At 31.3% G+C, this 16,778-nt stretch overlaps 1 protein-coding gene across 3 annotated transcripts in view; it reads left to right on the top strand.

The window, feature by feature from the left end:
- LOC126878779 (monocarboxylate transporter 3) overlaps window positions 1–13,165 on the top strand; it is a 407,545-nt gene extending 394,380 nt beyond the window's left edge. For all 3 annotated transcript variants that reach the window (XM_050641676.1, XM_050641677.1, XM_050641678.1), the window contains exon 7: window positions 2,970–13,165. In XM_050641676.1, the coding sequence (XP_050497633.1) occupies window positions 2,970–3,181 (212 nt within the window). In that variant the 3' untranslated portion in view covers window positions 3,182–13,165. The remainder of the gene's footprint in view (window positions 1–2,969) is intronic.
- The last annotated feature ends 3,613 nt before the right edge of the window (window positions 13,166–16,778 follow it).

Below are 16,778 nucleotides of genomic sequence, written 5' to 3'. Positions count from 1 at the left end.
TTCATTCATTAATCTGAGACTCAACCACTCTATTCTTCCTCCATCATTCTCTTCGCCAATCACAAGCATTCTCTCTACACATTACATCCCTACTTTCCTTTCTAAGAACAAATAGTGTTGTATACAAATTTTCTGTCTTGTCAAATTTCCAGGAGATATATTAAAATTAAATGTTTTCTTACATTTTAGAAAAACCTTTTATTCTAAAATTAAACAAATTGTTTATCGTCGTTTATTTCTAGGAAACCATTTAGAAACGTTCTATTGTCTATTCCAACCGCGAGTACATTCACTTTTTAATCCGACCGTATTGTAGTTCATTGTTTAATTTGTATAAGTCCGTTCGTAGAATCGTTTCCACTAAAACTTTTTCTCTTTCCATGAAACACTGCTTACGGCTAAATTATATGATTTACAAATTTTAGCTATATACATAGTCCAGGGCGCATCTGTTTTGAGATGGGCGTTGAGAGGTGACTCAAATTTTTTTGTAGAAATTGCTTGAAAATAGCTCAAATAATAATATTTGAGTTATCCTCCAACTAAAATGGTCCGGAACATTGTTTAAATAATCAAAATGTCAAAAAATGAAGGAAAACTTCGATTTTTTTCTTCGTTTTTTGATTATAACTTTAAAAGTGTTCATTTTCGAGAAAACTTGTACTGACCTAAAAGTTGTGTAATTAAATTTCCTACAATATAGAATTGGTTAAAAATTTAAAAAATAGTCATCCTTGTTGCAAAATAGCAATAATTGCGAAAAAATCCATACAAAAACAAGTAGTCGCATTTTACGTTTTTCAACCATTTATGCTACACTAAGGATCTTCATATCTTACCCAGTAAAACTTTATGATATAGCAAAACAACACTGTAAATTTCATTAAGATTGGTCTAATAGATTTTGCAAAATAAATTTTGCAATCCAGCTTTCGCAAAAAATATCATTTTTTTAAAATGTTGCAGGACTGAAAATAAAGCAGATAGCAAGTTGAATTTTTTTTGCTTATTCGTGGTGTGCAAGTACTTGGAAGGGGAAACGAGAAACGACCCTGCGCGAGTCGCGGAGAAATATTGCAACTATCTTAAATAATTCATATTGTCAATTCAAATTGTCAAATTGACGTATATTTCATACCTTCTGTCAATGAAGCAGAAAAATTATATATTGCTCCACAATATTGATATGATATGCAATTATTATATAAAGATAAATTTAATTAATTTTATTTTGCTTGCAGTACTGCATTTTAATAACTAATTTTATTTACTACATACAATTGTTGACGTTTTCATAACATAACCTGAATCTTATTTTTTCTTCTTATTATTTTTTTGGACTATGGCCTTGACAATTATCCAGTAACCAGGACTAATATAATTGGCCAATATAATTAAAAGTGCGAATTTTAGTATAGAGCGTAGAAATAGGGGTCGCTTTGCCGAACTTGCACGGTCCCAATAGAAGTGTACTGTGCCTTTCATTTGCAATTTGCAAAATTAAAATCGATTAATTACTACGGCGTCAGGAAAATTTTTAAATAAACATTAATTTTTGGTGCTACGCGCAGGACAGCGGTGTTCGATTCACATAAGTTGATTTCTACCAAAATTTCTTCCAATATATTATTTTCTTACTCTATATTTTGTTGTATTTTAATATTTTAATTCCACAAAAATCAAACTTATTTTATTATTGTTTGTGAAATATTGTTTAAACAATTGCATATGTTCAAAAATAATAAACTTTTATTCTCTAAGTTAAAATATATGAACAAAGAAAGTTTTTGCTAAAAAAGTATTATTTCAAAGGATAGAGTATGTGTTTTTATTTTGCAATAAACAAATTTATTTATCTATATCGAAATGCAATAAAAATTCAAATGTATCAATCATTATCAAAGGTCATTGTAATCCGCAATGCACAATAATTAATGTTTATTTAAAAAAATTTCTGACGCCGTGGTAGTTAATCGATTTTAATATTGCAAATTGCAAATGAAAGGCACAGTATACTTCTATAAGCAAAAAAAAATTTCAACTTGCTATCTGCTTTATTTTCAGTTCTGTAACATTTTGAAAAAATGAATTTTTTTGCGAAAGCTGGATTGCAAAATTTATTTTGCAAAATCTGTTAAACCGATCTTAATGAAATTTACAGTATTGTTTATATATATCATAGTTTTTCTGCTTGTTTTTGGATGGGTTTTTCGCAATTATTGCTATCTTGCAACAAGGGTCACTGTTTTTTAAAATTGTAACCAATTTTATATTGTAGGAAATTTAATTACACAACTTTTATGTTAGTACAACTTTTCTCGGAAATGAACACTTTTAAAGTTATATTCAAAAAACGATGAAAAGAATCGAATTTTTCCTTCATTTTTTGACATTTTGATTATTTAAACAATGTTCCGGACCTTTTTGAGTGGGAGGATAACCCAAATGTTATTATTTGAGTTATTTTCAAGAAATTTCTGCAAAAAAATTTGAGTCACCTCTCAACGTCCAAATGTACTAATATTTTTACAGATGCGCCCTGGTCTAACAGGGCGATGAAAATTTACGATCTCGTGATCTTTGACATAAAATTAATTCTCTAAATTTTCGCCATAAAAATTATTTAACAGTATGTTTGTGTATGTGTGTGGGCCATGTTAAATCGACAAATTTATTGTAATGACAACTACAGTATCTATACCATGTTCTCAGTTAATCCACGGCTTGGTTATATCTTATTCAAACCTGTCCTATTTATCCATAGGATGTTTCCTATCACTGGCCACTGGGAAAGCACGGATTTCAAACGTGTTATTTAACATATTATCTCCTACGGCTTCAGATACTTTTTTGGTTCAATTTTGCAATTAGCTAGATTTGAATTAGTGGTGTAGCAAATATTTCTGTGACAGTAATTATATTTCGCTCGATATTTTATGAAGTATGTACTTAAACTGTTTTTATTTTAGCACCCTGCCTGAAATGCTTTGTTCCCTCCGACGAACCAGCACCCGGAGACGGTGACGCTCTCACGCCTATTGATGAAGACGATGAGGAGGACGATGAACCAATAACGATGGGAGGGGGAAGTGCGAAGAACGTTATTCCCACGATAGTTGAAACAACTACTTCATCACCTGATGAAAAGGAAGAGATACAACTGAAAGAGTCTGTTTTATAAGTATATTGGTAGTAGGTTCATGTGTTGATTAAGATGCCATCGCCTGGAAAAATGTTTACTAATTATTGGTTTTTCGTTCAAGTACGGTTCTTAAATTTTCCTCGTTGTAATGTTACAGTCCTTTTTATGAGGTACCTATAGGGATAAAACGCGGCAAAACTAGCGTTTTGTCAAGAGAGAGTTGTTACATTCTGATCAACCAAGGAGGTACACTGAATTGGACGGCATTTGTAATCTCTTTAGATAATAACACTTTAAACCTTACAAGATCCATCCTACGCGCTGGAATATTCTAATGTCAGCCTAAAGTCAATGTTGTCAAGATATTTGCTTGGTAATTCGATCATAAAAAACGATAGTACTATACCATAATATAGTTCAATTTAAGAATTGTATGTTAATTAAAGTTATGCTGATTTATATGCAGCTAAGAGTTGTCTGTGATATTGACATGAAACTACATTCGCGTTTTTTTAAGGGATTGAAAGAACTTTTATATACTTTGGAATTAATATTAAATGGTATATTAGATATCAATTTTTGTACGTAGCACCCCAGCCACCACTTCAATATTTTAAAGCTCTTAACAGAATATAGTTTTAATTTCTTCTCTTTAGGAAAATGGCAACCTTTTTTGTAATATAAAACAAGGTACATGCCAGGGAGAGAATTTAGAGTATGCTTGTAATGCCAATATTATTCAATAGTTTCAATTGTATTTACTCGTTGTGCGTCCATTCTGAACTTTTCAATGAACACAAAATATCAGGATTATGGAGAAAATTTACGAAACAGCTTAAAATAATAATCTGGGAAGAATCAAATACAAGAGCACAAAAGAAAAACGTGAAGAGTGAAATTTACAGGCCACAACCTACGTACAAATTTAGATTTATGTTCAAGAATAATGGAAACTATATCCAGGAACGTAAGAAAAATAATTGATAAGACCACGTAATAAAAGGAAGGACAAGGAAAAACTAAAAACAATAGCATTGCTTAAAAAAACTGTAGAGATACTTAGAGAAAACTGAATAAGATTTGAGAAAATGTTATATAAAGAAAAATCGTAGAAAAGTAGGTTAAATATGAATAGCGTAGCCTTTAATCCGTTACCTTTCTTTTAACACTGAATATGATGTACAACTATTCTCTAAAAAATGTATTCTAGATGCTTATCAAAAATTGGTCAAATAACTTAAAAAATTGTAACCCGTATAAAGTACGAAATAATTTAACATAACTGATAAACATTTTTCAGGTGATAAAAGTAACTGATGCCATTAATTGTTTTACAAAAAGATAATTATATATAACACTTGATGGATTAAAGAGAGATATCCATCTACAAATTATGTAAGTTAACATGTCGAAGTTTTAAAAAACTGTTTTGGAAATTTATTGATAAAAAAGATTTTTATATAAATAACAAAGTGCTATTTAAAAATGATCTCTATATAATTAAGAATATACTTAAATCGATTATATTAATTACTTTTTAGTCCCACCTTAACATGTGTTTATTAAGGTTAGATCTGTCTAATTTACAATGATTGTGCAACTGTTTACTTTAGCCATAATTAGACGTGATCAAATATTTTAGTGACAATAATCGGTAATTGGAAAAAATCTTTATTTGATGTTAAATACAAAATTGTATTTTGGAAACGGCTTCCAAAAATAAAGAATTTTTATTATAATTTTTGATTTATTCCCAACTATATACTTAATAATAATTTACTGTAACTTTTGCCAGCTTAATAAAACTTCTTTGCAATTCGGAAAGGCCCAAAGTATGATGCCTGGGGAAATCGGAAAGAAGAGGATATGGGATTACTGATGAGGAGGAAAAAACCTCAGAAACCGCTATAGACTCTTCCTGCACTCTCCGATTTAACCAGAGTATTATGCAGTTGCTGCATTTTCGTGTTTCAAAGCAATTGAAAATGTTTTACATTTTTATTCATTTACTCTTTTGTTGAGTACTAAGGAATCTTTCTTGTTGGAACTTTTACCACGCTGAGCAGATGGGTTGTGAATTATTTAAAATTCTCTCATCTTAATTTCCTCGGCATCCTGTATAATTTATAATTTTTGAAAATCTCGGGAGGTTGTAACCAAAGAAAGTATTCCACCTGTTGTCAATCTGGTGGTATGAGAACGATATTTATTGTCGTTTTCTGTGCTACTTCGATTGATAACTTACTTTGTTTTTCGGTAGATGGCTCTAGTACATCCGTGACATTTCGTTCTTTGCAATTCGGAAAGACCCAAAGTATGATGCCAGGGGAAATCGGAGAAAAGAGAATATGGGACTACTGATAAGGAGGAAAAAACCTCCGAAACCGGTATACACTCTTCCTGCACTCTCCGATTTAACCAGAGTATTATGCCGCTGCTGCATTTTCGTGTTGCAAAGAAATTGAAAATGTTTATACGTTCATATTTTTCATTTCTTAGTATGTGACCAAAGTAGCTCATTTTTCTTTGCTTCATAGTGTTAGTATTTCTTTTTCTTTTTTCACCTTTCGTAATATCTCCGTGTTTGTTATGTGTTGTGTCCATGATACGGCGGCATGATACCATGTGGCAGCGACCGTGAAAGGTATCTAGTAGTAGGCAGGTGCTTGTAGAGGATTATCGCTGTTAACTGCTGTGGAATACTAAAGTAGTATTTATTTATAATTCACACAATGGTAAACACACTTGCAATATACAACCATACTGATTCTAACGTTTGAAACCGTGTGTAGAGTGTAGGCCACATGCTGAGAAATAATAAGTACCACAACTTATAGTGAAAGGAAAGATCGAGGGAAAGAGGGGACTAGGAAGGAAAAGACTATCGTGGTTCAGAAACATCCGACAATGGACAGAGCTAAATTTTGAACAGGTAATAAGAACAGCTGAATACAGAGAAGAGTTTACAATTGTATGTAGTAGGGCCCTAACCTCCATTGAGGAGAGGGCACTTTAAGAAGAAGAACGTATACAGTATTCGATATTTTCTACTTTATTGATGTCAATGATTATTTGGACTATTGCTTGACATTTTCTTCTTTTATCCTTTAATTCGTCCAATTTTGAACATAGACTTCCCCCAGTTTCCTCCATTCGTTTCTGTTTTGTGTTTTCTGTTTCCATTGCGTTTCTCCTATCTTTCTAATCTCATCTGGGGTCGTCCTCGTGCTCTCTTTCCTGTCCATTGTATCCATTGTTGCATCGTGCTATTACACCTATTGTCTGTTTGTCTTGCGTTGGGACCTGCGAAACTCCATTTTATCCTGGCTATATGTTGTTCTGCGTCTTTGACTTTTGTTTTATTTCTTTTCCAGTTGTTTTGCTTTTTGTCTTTTGATTTTACTCCTAACATTGCCTCTCTCCATGGCTCTTTATGTCTTATTTAATTCATTTGCAGTCCTATACTTCATTTAGTTTGTTTACATCTATTATACTTCATTTTACATCTATTCCAGCTCTTCAGTATTCGTGCTCAATATCATCAATATCAACTATATTAGCTATGAACCGTAAGTGGTTTAAAAAGCTTGCATCGAAGTTAAACCATTCCAGTTACTTAAAAACGTTTTTTAGGGTTAAGGTAAACAGTTTTAATGAGATAGAATGACTTTGTCTTACTCCTGTATAAACACTATAATTATCGCAAATTGAAATCCACTTTACTTCGTACAATTACAATACATAAGTCTGAGAATATTTCGGAGCTACTATTTACATGGTTCGTTCAAATTTAGAAATTTTGAACGTTAACTTAGATGTAAAGTACTAGAACCCAGTCGAGGCCTTTGTCAAACGAAAGAAGTTACATATGTTTTCGTTTTTTTTTTGTTTTTACGAATTCAAACCGCTAGACGTGAAAGGGTATGGGTCTTTAAGTTATTAAAGCACATTATAATGATTGTGTTATTATTAATAATTATTAATTAATTCCCAACAAATCCCGAAGATGGCGGTAACAGGTTACGGTGTATGACTCTTAGTTCGCGTTCATCCTACTTAAATTACTTAAAAACGGTTTAATGTAATTATTTCTGTTAAGATGTACTTACATTGCTTTGTACTTATGGAGTACTTTTTTATTTTCAATAATTTAAGTATGAACAATTTTGGTTTGTTTTAAAACGATGACATGTCAGCTTCAAACCAATATTAGGAGTCAAAAATTATTTTATTTATATTTTGTGACTCTTTCTATATTTTGTAATTCTTTATACATTATATATTTTCAATTATCTATCTTAGTTAGACAAGATTTTAACTTAAAAAATATAAATGTTACCAATAATTTTACAGAGCGTGCTAGAAGTTTTGTTAATGATAGAAAAGCTGGATGAAACAGGAATTTTTTTACTCATAATTTTGAGTACAAGCAAAGACGACACACGGACAAACTATTGTTTATTTCAAATTAAGTGAAAAATAATTTATTTTGCAAGTTACACCATATATTACAATTACAATTTTTCATTGTTCGAAACAGTACTGAAAGTATTTTGTCAACTTCTTTAAGATGCGGTCAGTTTTCTTTTTAACCGCTTCAACGAACCCAAATATTGTTCCCCGTTCCAGAATCTTACAGTTTCGGCAATTATGGGAATGCTAAACAGGCAGTCAGATCCTTCGATTGATTTGTCATCTATTTTTGACGTGAAAGAGCAACCCAGGCTTGAATCATGCCTTCTCGTTCAACTTGAAAACGTTTAAACACGTATGTTGCCATACATTCCCTTCAGTTTGAGTAAAGATTGTTCCAAGTTTAATGAACAAATTAACTCTTCGTTACTCTATTATCACATCTACAATTTTTCGGCGATGCTGCAACGCCCCACGAAAACTAGCGAAGAGGAACTGGGGTGGCTAGCGTTTGGCTCATGGCAGTCTTACTATTTTATAGTCACACCTCGTATTTGTATTAAGATTTTAAAACTACTACTCCAAACTGTAAGATTCGGGTATAAATCGAATCGGAATAGTGTAAAAAACTTGGTCTATACCCTTTGAGTAAACACATTAAATAAATAGTCTGGGCTGATTATCGGAGAATAGGCCATTTTTGGGAAAAGTTATTTACCAGCAATTTTATTGCTGGAACCGAATCCTGTGATTGTATATATTAATAATATAGGTATGCAAAGTCCGCAGATAGTGTGCTACTTTTTTTATAAACAAAATGGTGCCCGAAAATCGTGCTTTTTTTTCAAATATTGCTCTATAACTCGGAAGATTTTAACTTTACAACAAAAACACCGCAATTAAATTCTGCATAGAGATATGTTTTTCCCGAAAATCTTTAATTTTCAAATAAAGTTTTAGATAAGTAATTGTCTACCAATAATTAAATAATGTGGTGACTTAGAAGCCTTCTTGGTTTAGATTACAGTTCCAGAAGCTGGTGAAAATTGAACGAATATTTTACCAACAATTCAATTGTTAATTAATAATTTACGGTTGCAATAATAACCAATATAATTATGATAAACTGATCAAACTTTGAAATCTTATAAAGATGAGATGTCTATTTAATATTTTGTCGACAAAATATAAATTTTTTATTTTTTTTGCATAATCTTTAAATGTTTAAAAAAATAATTATAAACAAATTAACGTTTCTCAGAAAGTTTTTATTATATTCTAATTTTAAAAAATAGTTAAAATGCGTATTTCAAAGATCTTGAAAATGTATGCTTTAAAACTTTTTACGCAACCATTTACAAAAAAGTTATGAAACAGCAAAATAAACATACGATTACTACGTTGTTTATAATTTTTTTTAATTCTTTAAAAGCGTAAAAGTAAGTTTAAAGTACAAGCTAATTATTTACAAAAAATATCGATTATGAATTTAATGGTTATATTTTAATTAAAGATTATATATATTTTTTTGTAATTTACACGCACGAAAGTAGACTAATACAGTACCGTAGCTAAAATTTTCACTCAAAGCGACGACCGCCGCGCGATTACAGTAGTTAATAAATAAAATTATATTATTCAGTCAGTCGCTTCGAGTGAACATTTTAGTTCCGGCTCTGTATCAAGCTTACTTTCGCGCTAAAAATTACAAAGAAAAATATTTTTAATCTTTGATTAAAATATAACCATTGAACTAATATTTGATATTTTTGTGAGTAATTAGATTGTACCATAGACTCACTTTTAAGCTTTGAAACAATTAAAACAAATTATAAACAACGGAGCCATCGTATATTTACTTTGCTGTTTCATAACTTTTTTGCAAATGGTTGGAAAAAAGTTTTAAAGCATTCATTTTCAAGACCTTTGAAATAAGCATTTTAAGTATTTTTTAAAATTAGAATATAATAAAGAATTTCTGAGAAATGTTAATTTGTTATAACTATATTTTTTTAACATTTAAAGATTATGCAAAAAAAAGAAAAATTTATATTTTGTCGACAAAATATTAAATAGGCATCTCATCTGTATAATCTTTCTACGTTTGATCAATGTATCATGATTACTTTGGTTGTTATTGCGACTGTAAATTGTTAGTTAACAATTGAATTGTTGCTAAAATATTCGTTTAATTTTCACCGGCTTCTGCAATAATTATAATCTATACCAAGAAAGCATATATATTTCACCAAGTTATTTAATTATTGATAAATAATTACTTGCCCAAAAAATTAATTTGAAAATTCGAGATTTTTTTTGGGAAAACCCACAATTTCCCAGGAAAATTTTCGTCGGAGCAAATCGGGAAAACATGCCTCTATGTAGAATTAAATTACGGTGAATTTTTATTTGAGTGTTTTTGGTGTAAAGTTAAAATCTTCGGAGTTATAGAGCAATAACTAAAAAAAAAACACGATTTGGGGGCGCCATTTTGTTAATAAAAAAAGTAGCACACTATCTGCGGACTTGGCATACCTATATTATTAATATATAGGATCATAGTATTCGATTACAGCAATACAATTGCTGGTAAATAACCGTTCCTTGTACTTTGCTAATTAGACCATTATAACTATTTTTTTTTATTTATAGATTATGCAAAAAAACGAAAAATTTATATTTTGTCAATAAAATATTAAATAAGCATCTCATCTTTATAATCGTTATAAGTTTGATCAATGTATCATGATTATTTTGGTTATTATTGCGATCGTAAATTTTTAATTAACAATTGAAGTGTTGCTAAAATATTCGTTTAATTTTCACCGGCTTCTGGAATTACAATCTATACTATACCAAGAAAGCTTTTATGTCACTAAATTATTTAATTATTGATAAATAATTACTTACCTAAAACTTTATTTGAAAATTAGAGATATTGTTGGGAAAACCAGCATTTTCCGAGGAAAATTTTCGTCAAAGCAAATTGGGAAAAACAAATCTCTGTGCAGAATTTAATTGTGGTGAATTTTTATTTGGGTGTTTTTGTTGTAAAGTTAAAATCTTCGGAGTTATAGAGCAATTATTGAAAAAAACACGATTTTCGGGCGCCATTTTGTTTATAAAAAAAGTAGCACACTATCTGCGGACTTTGCATACCTATTTTATTAATATATAGGATCTTATAATTCGATTCCAGCAATAAAATTGCTGGTAAATAACTTTTCATGTATTTTGCTAATTAGCCCAGAGTAAAAGATAAAATTGTATTTAATAAAATTCAAAATGTAATCGAATCTAATCAAATAGGTCAGAATTAATCACAATTGGATTGATCATTTGAAATCGACAATATTTTAGGTCTATCCATGCTTTTCTATTGAAATAAACTTTAATTTTAAGTGCGATGTTCAAAAAAGGTATTGAAGTAACTTTATTATCTAGCGCTCTCTGTAATGAGTTTAATGAACCTGATGATACCAAGAAACTGTATAAAAACTGAAGTGTTATTAGTATTTAAGTCGAAATGTATGTCAGGTCATTAAAGCATTTTTCTAATGATATTAAATGGATAAACTCTGTATTAGTGTCCTATCGAAAAATTACAAATATAAATAGCTACTTTTATATTAAGAATTTTGTAAATTGTGTTTCATTTATGATGTAGAATAGTTTTTAATGAAATATGCCCAAACCAGTTTTAAAAAAATACATAAACAATATATTTTAAGATGCAACACTGATTTTTTCCATTTGTATATTTTTGTAGTGGATTTTAAAAGGCAAACTTTAAGTTTTGTGTTTAGTGTATTTGTATCTTTTAAGTAAGAACCAACACCAAATTGGTTTGTATATATACCGATATATTTTACCAATACCTACATGGGTAATTTGAAAAAGTTTTGGCCTGATGAGAAAACGACAATATATGCTTTCAAAAAAGTCATATTGTATAGCATAATCTCCTCAACAGCAATAGTTTTCATTCAGTAGTATTTCAGTCTCTTTAACCACTCCTTGTATTGTTTTAAAGTGCTGTAAAGTACTTATTTTCAGTCGACATTGCTTCTGGGTTGAATCAAAGTAGGGATGGCGGTTGTTGACAAAACACCGGTTTTCGGTTATACCGGTTTTTTTACCTACGGTTTAACCTGGCGGTTATAACCGGTCAAAAAACCGGTTATTCCAAAAACCGATTATTCCAAAAACCGGTTTTCGGTTTTTTTAGTCAATAGCCAATACCCAGTAGGTTACAATTACATTGCTCTTTACTTTGCGATACTCCATTCGAATTGATATCAGTCATCAGTGTTGTCAAATCGGTTTCAGTCAACTTAAACTTGATCGTTCGCGTGCGAGCGGCGAAAAATTTTCTTATTTTTTCTCTGAATTCATTATTTTTTCCACTTATTCGGTTTTTCACCGGTTATTACTTTAAAATGAAAAACCGGTTATAATCGGGACAAAAAACAACCGGAAAACCCGATTATTGCGGAGTAAAAAAACCGGTTTTAGGTTATAATATTTTGAGACTAGAACTACTAGGGAGAATACGATGGATGTTGTACCACTTTATATGCTCCGGATAGATCCCCAATTTCATGGTTCCAAATTCCATTGCCCTGATTGAAAATAATTTATCGTTTTTTAAGTCGGTGCTTTTTTGATCTGAAGAACCTATTTGGTAGCCGGAAATTAATTTCGCTAGGTATTAAACCGAATTCGATTGCTGAGATTTTTTTAACGCCACACGTACTCAAACTACTTTTTTGATTGTCTACAAACACTTGCCGTGTGGAACGACTTGCAAGTTTACGAGGCGACTACTAATACGTGTATCAACGTAAATGAAAAAATCCGACGAGTATGGCTGCGATCTGTTAGCCAGATCAAGTACTTATCAGGCCGCTTTAGTAGTACTGCAAATAGGAATAAGTCAAAGCTGAAAATAGAGCCGGTTATCCTTCAAGGAGGCATTTTATTCCTTTACTTGTATCTTCCTCATTCAAATTCATTTTATTATCCCTTTAAGTAACGTTAGATCGTAGATCATTCATATTTTTACTCTTAAATTATTTTGTAGGTATCATCCAATGTATTATCATCCTAAATAGTTTAAATCGATTATTACAGGTCTCTAAATAAAATATCCTATTAGTATCATGTTTCATCAAAAATTTAATATTATGTTATCTAACTTGGTTAGGAGGTTAACCCGAATAACGTTAATTATCTCCGTTTTCCTAAGAGGAAATTCAGAAAAAATAGCAGGAAAGTTTATGGTATGGTTTATTGGACATCACATAATTTTTGAAACTTTTCGTCCCATTTTTAAATACTTTTCCACAATTTGAAGAGTTTTAATTTACAAAACTTGCAGTAACAACGTATGTTTTTAAAAATAAACTTAAAGTATGTATTTTTTTGATAGAACACCATTTATTTTACTGATCAAATACGACTGGTTTCATAGATTTTTGTTTATAATAATTCATAATTTTGTGATTAGTGATACTTAGTATTTTTGTGAATATTAGTCTGTAAATTTTAAATAGGCCATGTACATTAAGAAATACTATTTATGAATGTATAAAATATTCTTCGACAATACTAGAATAGTTTTTTTTTTCATTTTCTGCATAATTTGTCCCTAGTGATGTGGCAAACAATATGCAACAATATTCAGTGGTATAATTTGCCGTATGCCGCAAATTGTGAAAGTGGATCAAGTTGTTTTAGCCAATAAAGGCAGTGGCAAACAAAATGTTTAAAAGAAACAGAAACATAACAGCGAAAAGTCGGGCGATTTTTGTTTTTTGGATAACATTATTTGACAATAAAGTAAAAAACAGTTAAAGTTGATCTAACATAAGTTATTTCCTGTTATTCTGATGTTCACCCAAGTGATAAAGACGAGACGTTTTCTTGTTTCTAAACAGAAAATGACACCATAGAACCTAAAATGATATTTAAAAATTCTGTGTGGTAAAAATAATTGTATGTAATTAAATACTTAAATTTGGAAGAAAAAATTAATATGAATGATTTACCTTTGAAAATACCGACCACTCCTAACTAATTTTATATAAACAAAAGAATCTTCGTTATTATGTGTATAAAAGTCTCTATTTTATTTGTGATTCTACCAAAATGTGATTTTATGGACGACTATAAGCTAGGCGCAAATCTTAGTACCCTTTCAGACTAGGACTGGTGTCTGACACCGGTGTTCAAATTGCAGCAAAGCATTGTTGAGCTACTAAAATCAGCCAGACACTCAAAGTGGCTCGTCTGTAGTCGTTCATTAAAAACAATGCTTTGCTGCTATTTAAACACCGGTGGCGGACACCGATGACAGACACCAGTGTCTTAGTTTGAAAGGGTACTAACTGATTCATTTCTGAAATTCAGTTTTTGTAATATTATCTTCCTGCGCCATCGTCACACTCGTTTTAATAGTCTCTATGCTGTTGAAACATTGCCCTTTGGCCCTTTAGTGACATTTTCAGATTTTGGAACGCGAAAAAGTCGCAGAGTGTTATATCGGGAGTGTTGAGAATTATGAACTGGCGGAATGATGTTACCTATCAGCTGCAATTCGCCCAAAATGAGACTGTTTTCTTTTCGTTACGTCAGGTAACCTTTTTTGGACTTAAAATTCTTTGTTGATTATCTGACTTCTTGGAGCTTATGGAGCAACATTATTCAGTTGAAAGCTTTCATTGCTGATTTGCTTGGGAATAATAATGGTACACTTAGCGACTCATTACCATTATCTAGTGATCTTCTTGAGTATATTTTACTCAATATCGGCCATTTCAAAGTGGGCTACAGGCTACAACCAATCCCCAGATAGCACAAGTACGTTTTATGGACATCCAATGGACGTACATATGTGTACATTGGAACGTCCAATGGACGTCCCGCTAAGGTACAATGGACATCCGATGGACGTCCAACGAATGTCCAGAGTTCACAAAATTGGACGTCCATAGAACGTCCGCTACAAACGTACATTGTACGTTGTATTGAAGCTTTCAGTGTACACCTTATGTACATTCAATGTACGTCTTATGGACATTTGTAGGGCACTTTTCAGAAAGAAATCTAGTATCCATAATTTTGTGAATACATAGCAAAAAGCCTTTATAGGAAATAGTTCCTTATAATACTAAACTTATACTTAAAAATATTACACAAAAGACCTGTTTATTTCTCTTTACTATAACTTCATTATAACATATACTTTATTATAGGAACTAGGAACTTCATTAATGCACGACTGCACTTGCACGATAAACAGAAAACACAAATATATCACAGGATGTATTTTCATAAAGACGAGATTCAGATAATGACGCCCTAGGAAGCATGCACATTAAAAGAGGTTTAATCTCTGTTCTGTTTCTGTTCCAAACTATTTTTAGAGTCAGTACCGTTGTTGTATATTACAAGTGCGTTTGCCATTCTGTGAATTATCATAAATAAACCATCCTTCAGTATTCCACAACAATTAACAGCGATAATCCCCTAAAAGTACCTGCCTAATACTACCTTTCACGACCGATAGCGCGAAGAGCGACAACGTTGTCAAGAAGATTCTCATTTAGTTTGTATTGGGACTTAATATAATAGTCGCGTTTTGTGTAAAATATCCATGGACCACAAATGGATGTCCAATGTACGTTGAAATCAAACGTCCAATGGACGTCCCGTAATGTACGTACATAGTACGTCCAGTTTTGCTCCATGGACGTTTGGACTTTAAATGTACGTTATATGGACGTACATCGGACATTGTGTGCTATATGGGTCATTTTCTGTTCTGCGGTGAGCAATATTTTAATGTATTCGTCACAAACGCGAGGCATTCCGAATTTTCAAAGGTTTCGGAATTCCATGATCACTTTCTAGTTTGCACATGGTCAACTTGCAGTCTTCTTCAATCGCAAGTCTCGTACGTTTAGTATTTACTGATCTTGTGCCAGAAGGTCCGAAGGTGGACCACAATGCAGGCGTTTTTAAACCTATTGAATCATTAATTTATCCTTAATTTATAGTATAGTATTTTTACTACAAAAACGTTATTACGTAGGTCAAAATTTTTGACGTAAGAGAACTGTCAAAACATTAGAATGTGACTTTTCATTATTGCCGTGTTTATAATAAACATAGCAATAATGAAAAGTCACATTCTAATGTTTTGACAGTTCTCTTACGACAAAAATTTTGACCTACGTAATAACGTTTTTGTAGTAAAAATACTATACCCGTATATAAAGGATTTTTGCATTATTTGTATAGTTTTTTAGTTTAAAGCAAACACTAAAGTAAATTCGTTGCTATCATCTGCATAATTTTCATTCATAACAAGAGTATTTTATTACAAATTAGAAATTTTCTTTTGGGAATTGCGAAATACGCAAGTGGAGAAAGTTATTGGTTACGCTCGTATCCATAGAGGATAATGCAACCTTCTGAACGAAGGTCTAATATTTTTAGGAGAATCCTCGTATAGTCTATCAACCTGATTTTTAGTATATGATTTTTGTTGTGGATGTATATTTTGTTAAATTTTGCTAAAGCCCTACTGAGATAAAATATATATAAAATATGCTTAATCTTGTATTTCGGTGAAGAAACCAATATCGGCTAAATTATTAAGATACTAGAAATATGCATCATTTGGATTACTACGGGAAAGAAAGAAAATATGTCACCGACACCCAATATATTATAAATATTTCAAATTTACAACAGATGAGGTATAAGATGATAATATGGAAATCCAATGGATCTCATGGTTCGCTAGTAAGAGGAAAGATATCTAATTTCCGGTTGTCGCAAAGATTTGAAAAGTTCACTCGGTCTACTAATGTTATGTTGGTATTGTTACGTTGTTAGATTGCCATGATAATCTTGCGGGGGTTGAATGTGAGTTGAAACACTGATCTAACTTTATAACTTTATTTACGATTAACAACATCAATCAACATAAGGTTACTAAGATGTTGTCTCGCAGGACGGCTCACTAGCATAGTAACGATCTGAATAATAACAATACTACAATCATACTATCTCAATCCCTCTGTGGGCTATTTATATCTCCTTATAATTTGAACTTTGAAAAGTAAAACTATACGTGATCGTCTACGAGGTTACACAAACAAAACTGTCTTAATCACCCTTCGTTTTGTTTGCATATTTAGAAACAATATCTTTT

This window comes from Diabrotica virgifera, chromosome 1 (assembly GCF_917563875.1).
Source record: "Diabrotica virgifera virgifera chromosome 1, PGI_DIABVI_V3a".
Classification (NCBI taxonomy): Eukaryota; Metazoa; Arthropoda; class Insecta; order Coleoptera; family Chrysomelidae; genus Diabrotica; species Diabrotica virgifera.
This window is presented reverse-complemented; position numbering and strand designations above follow the sequence as displayed.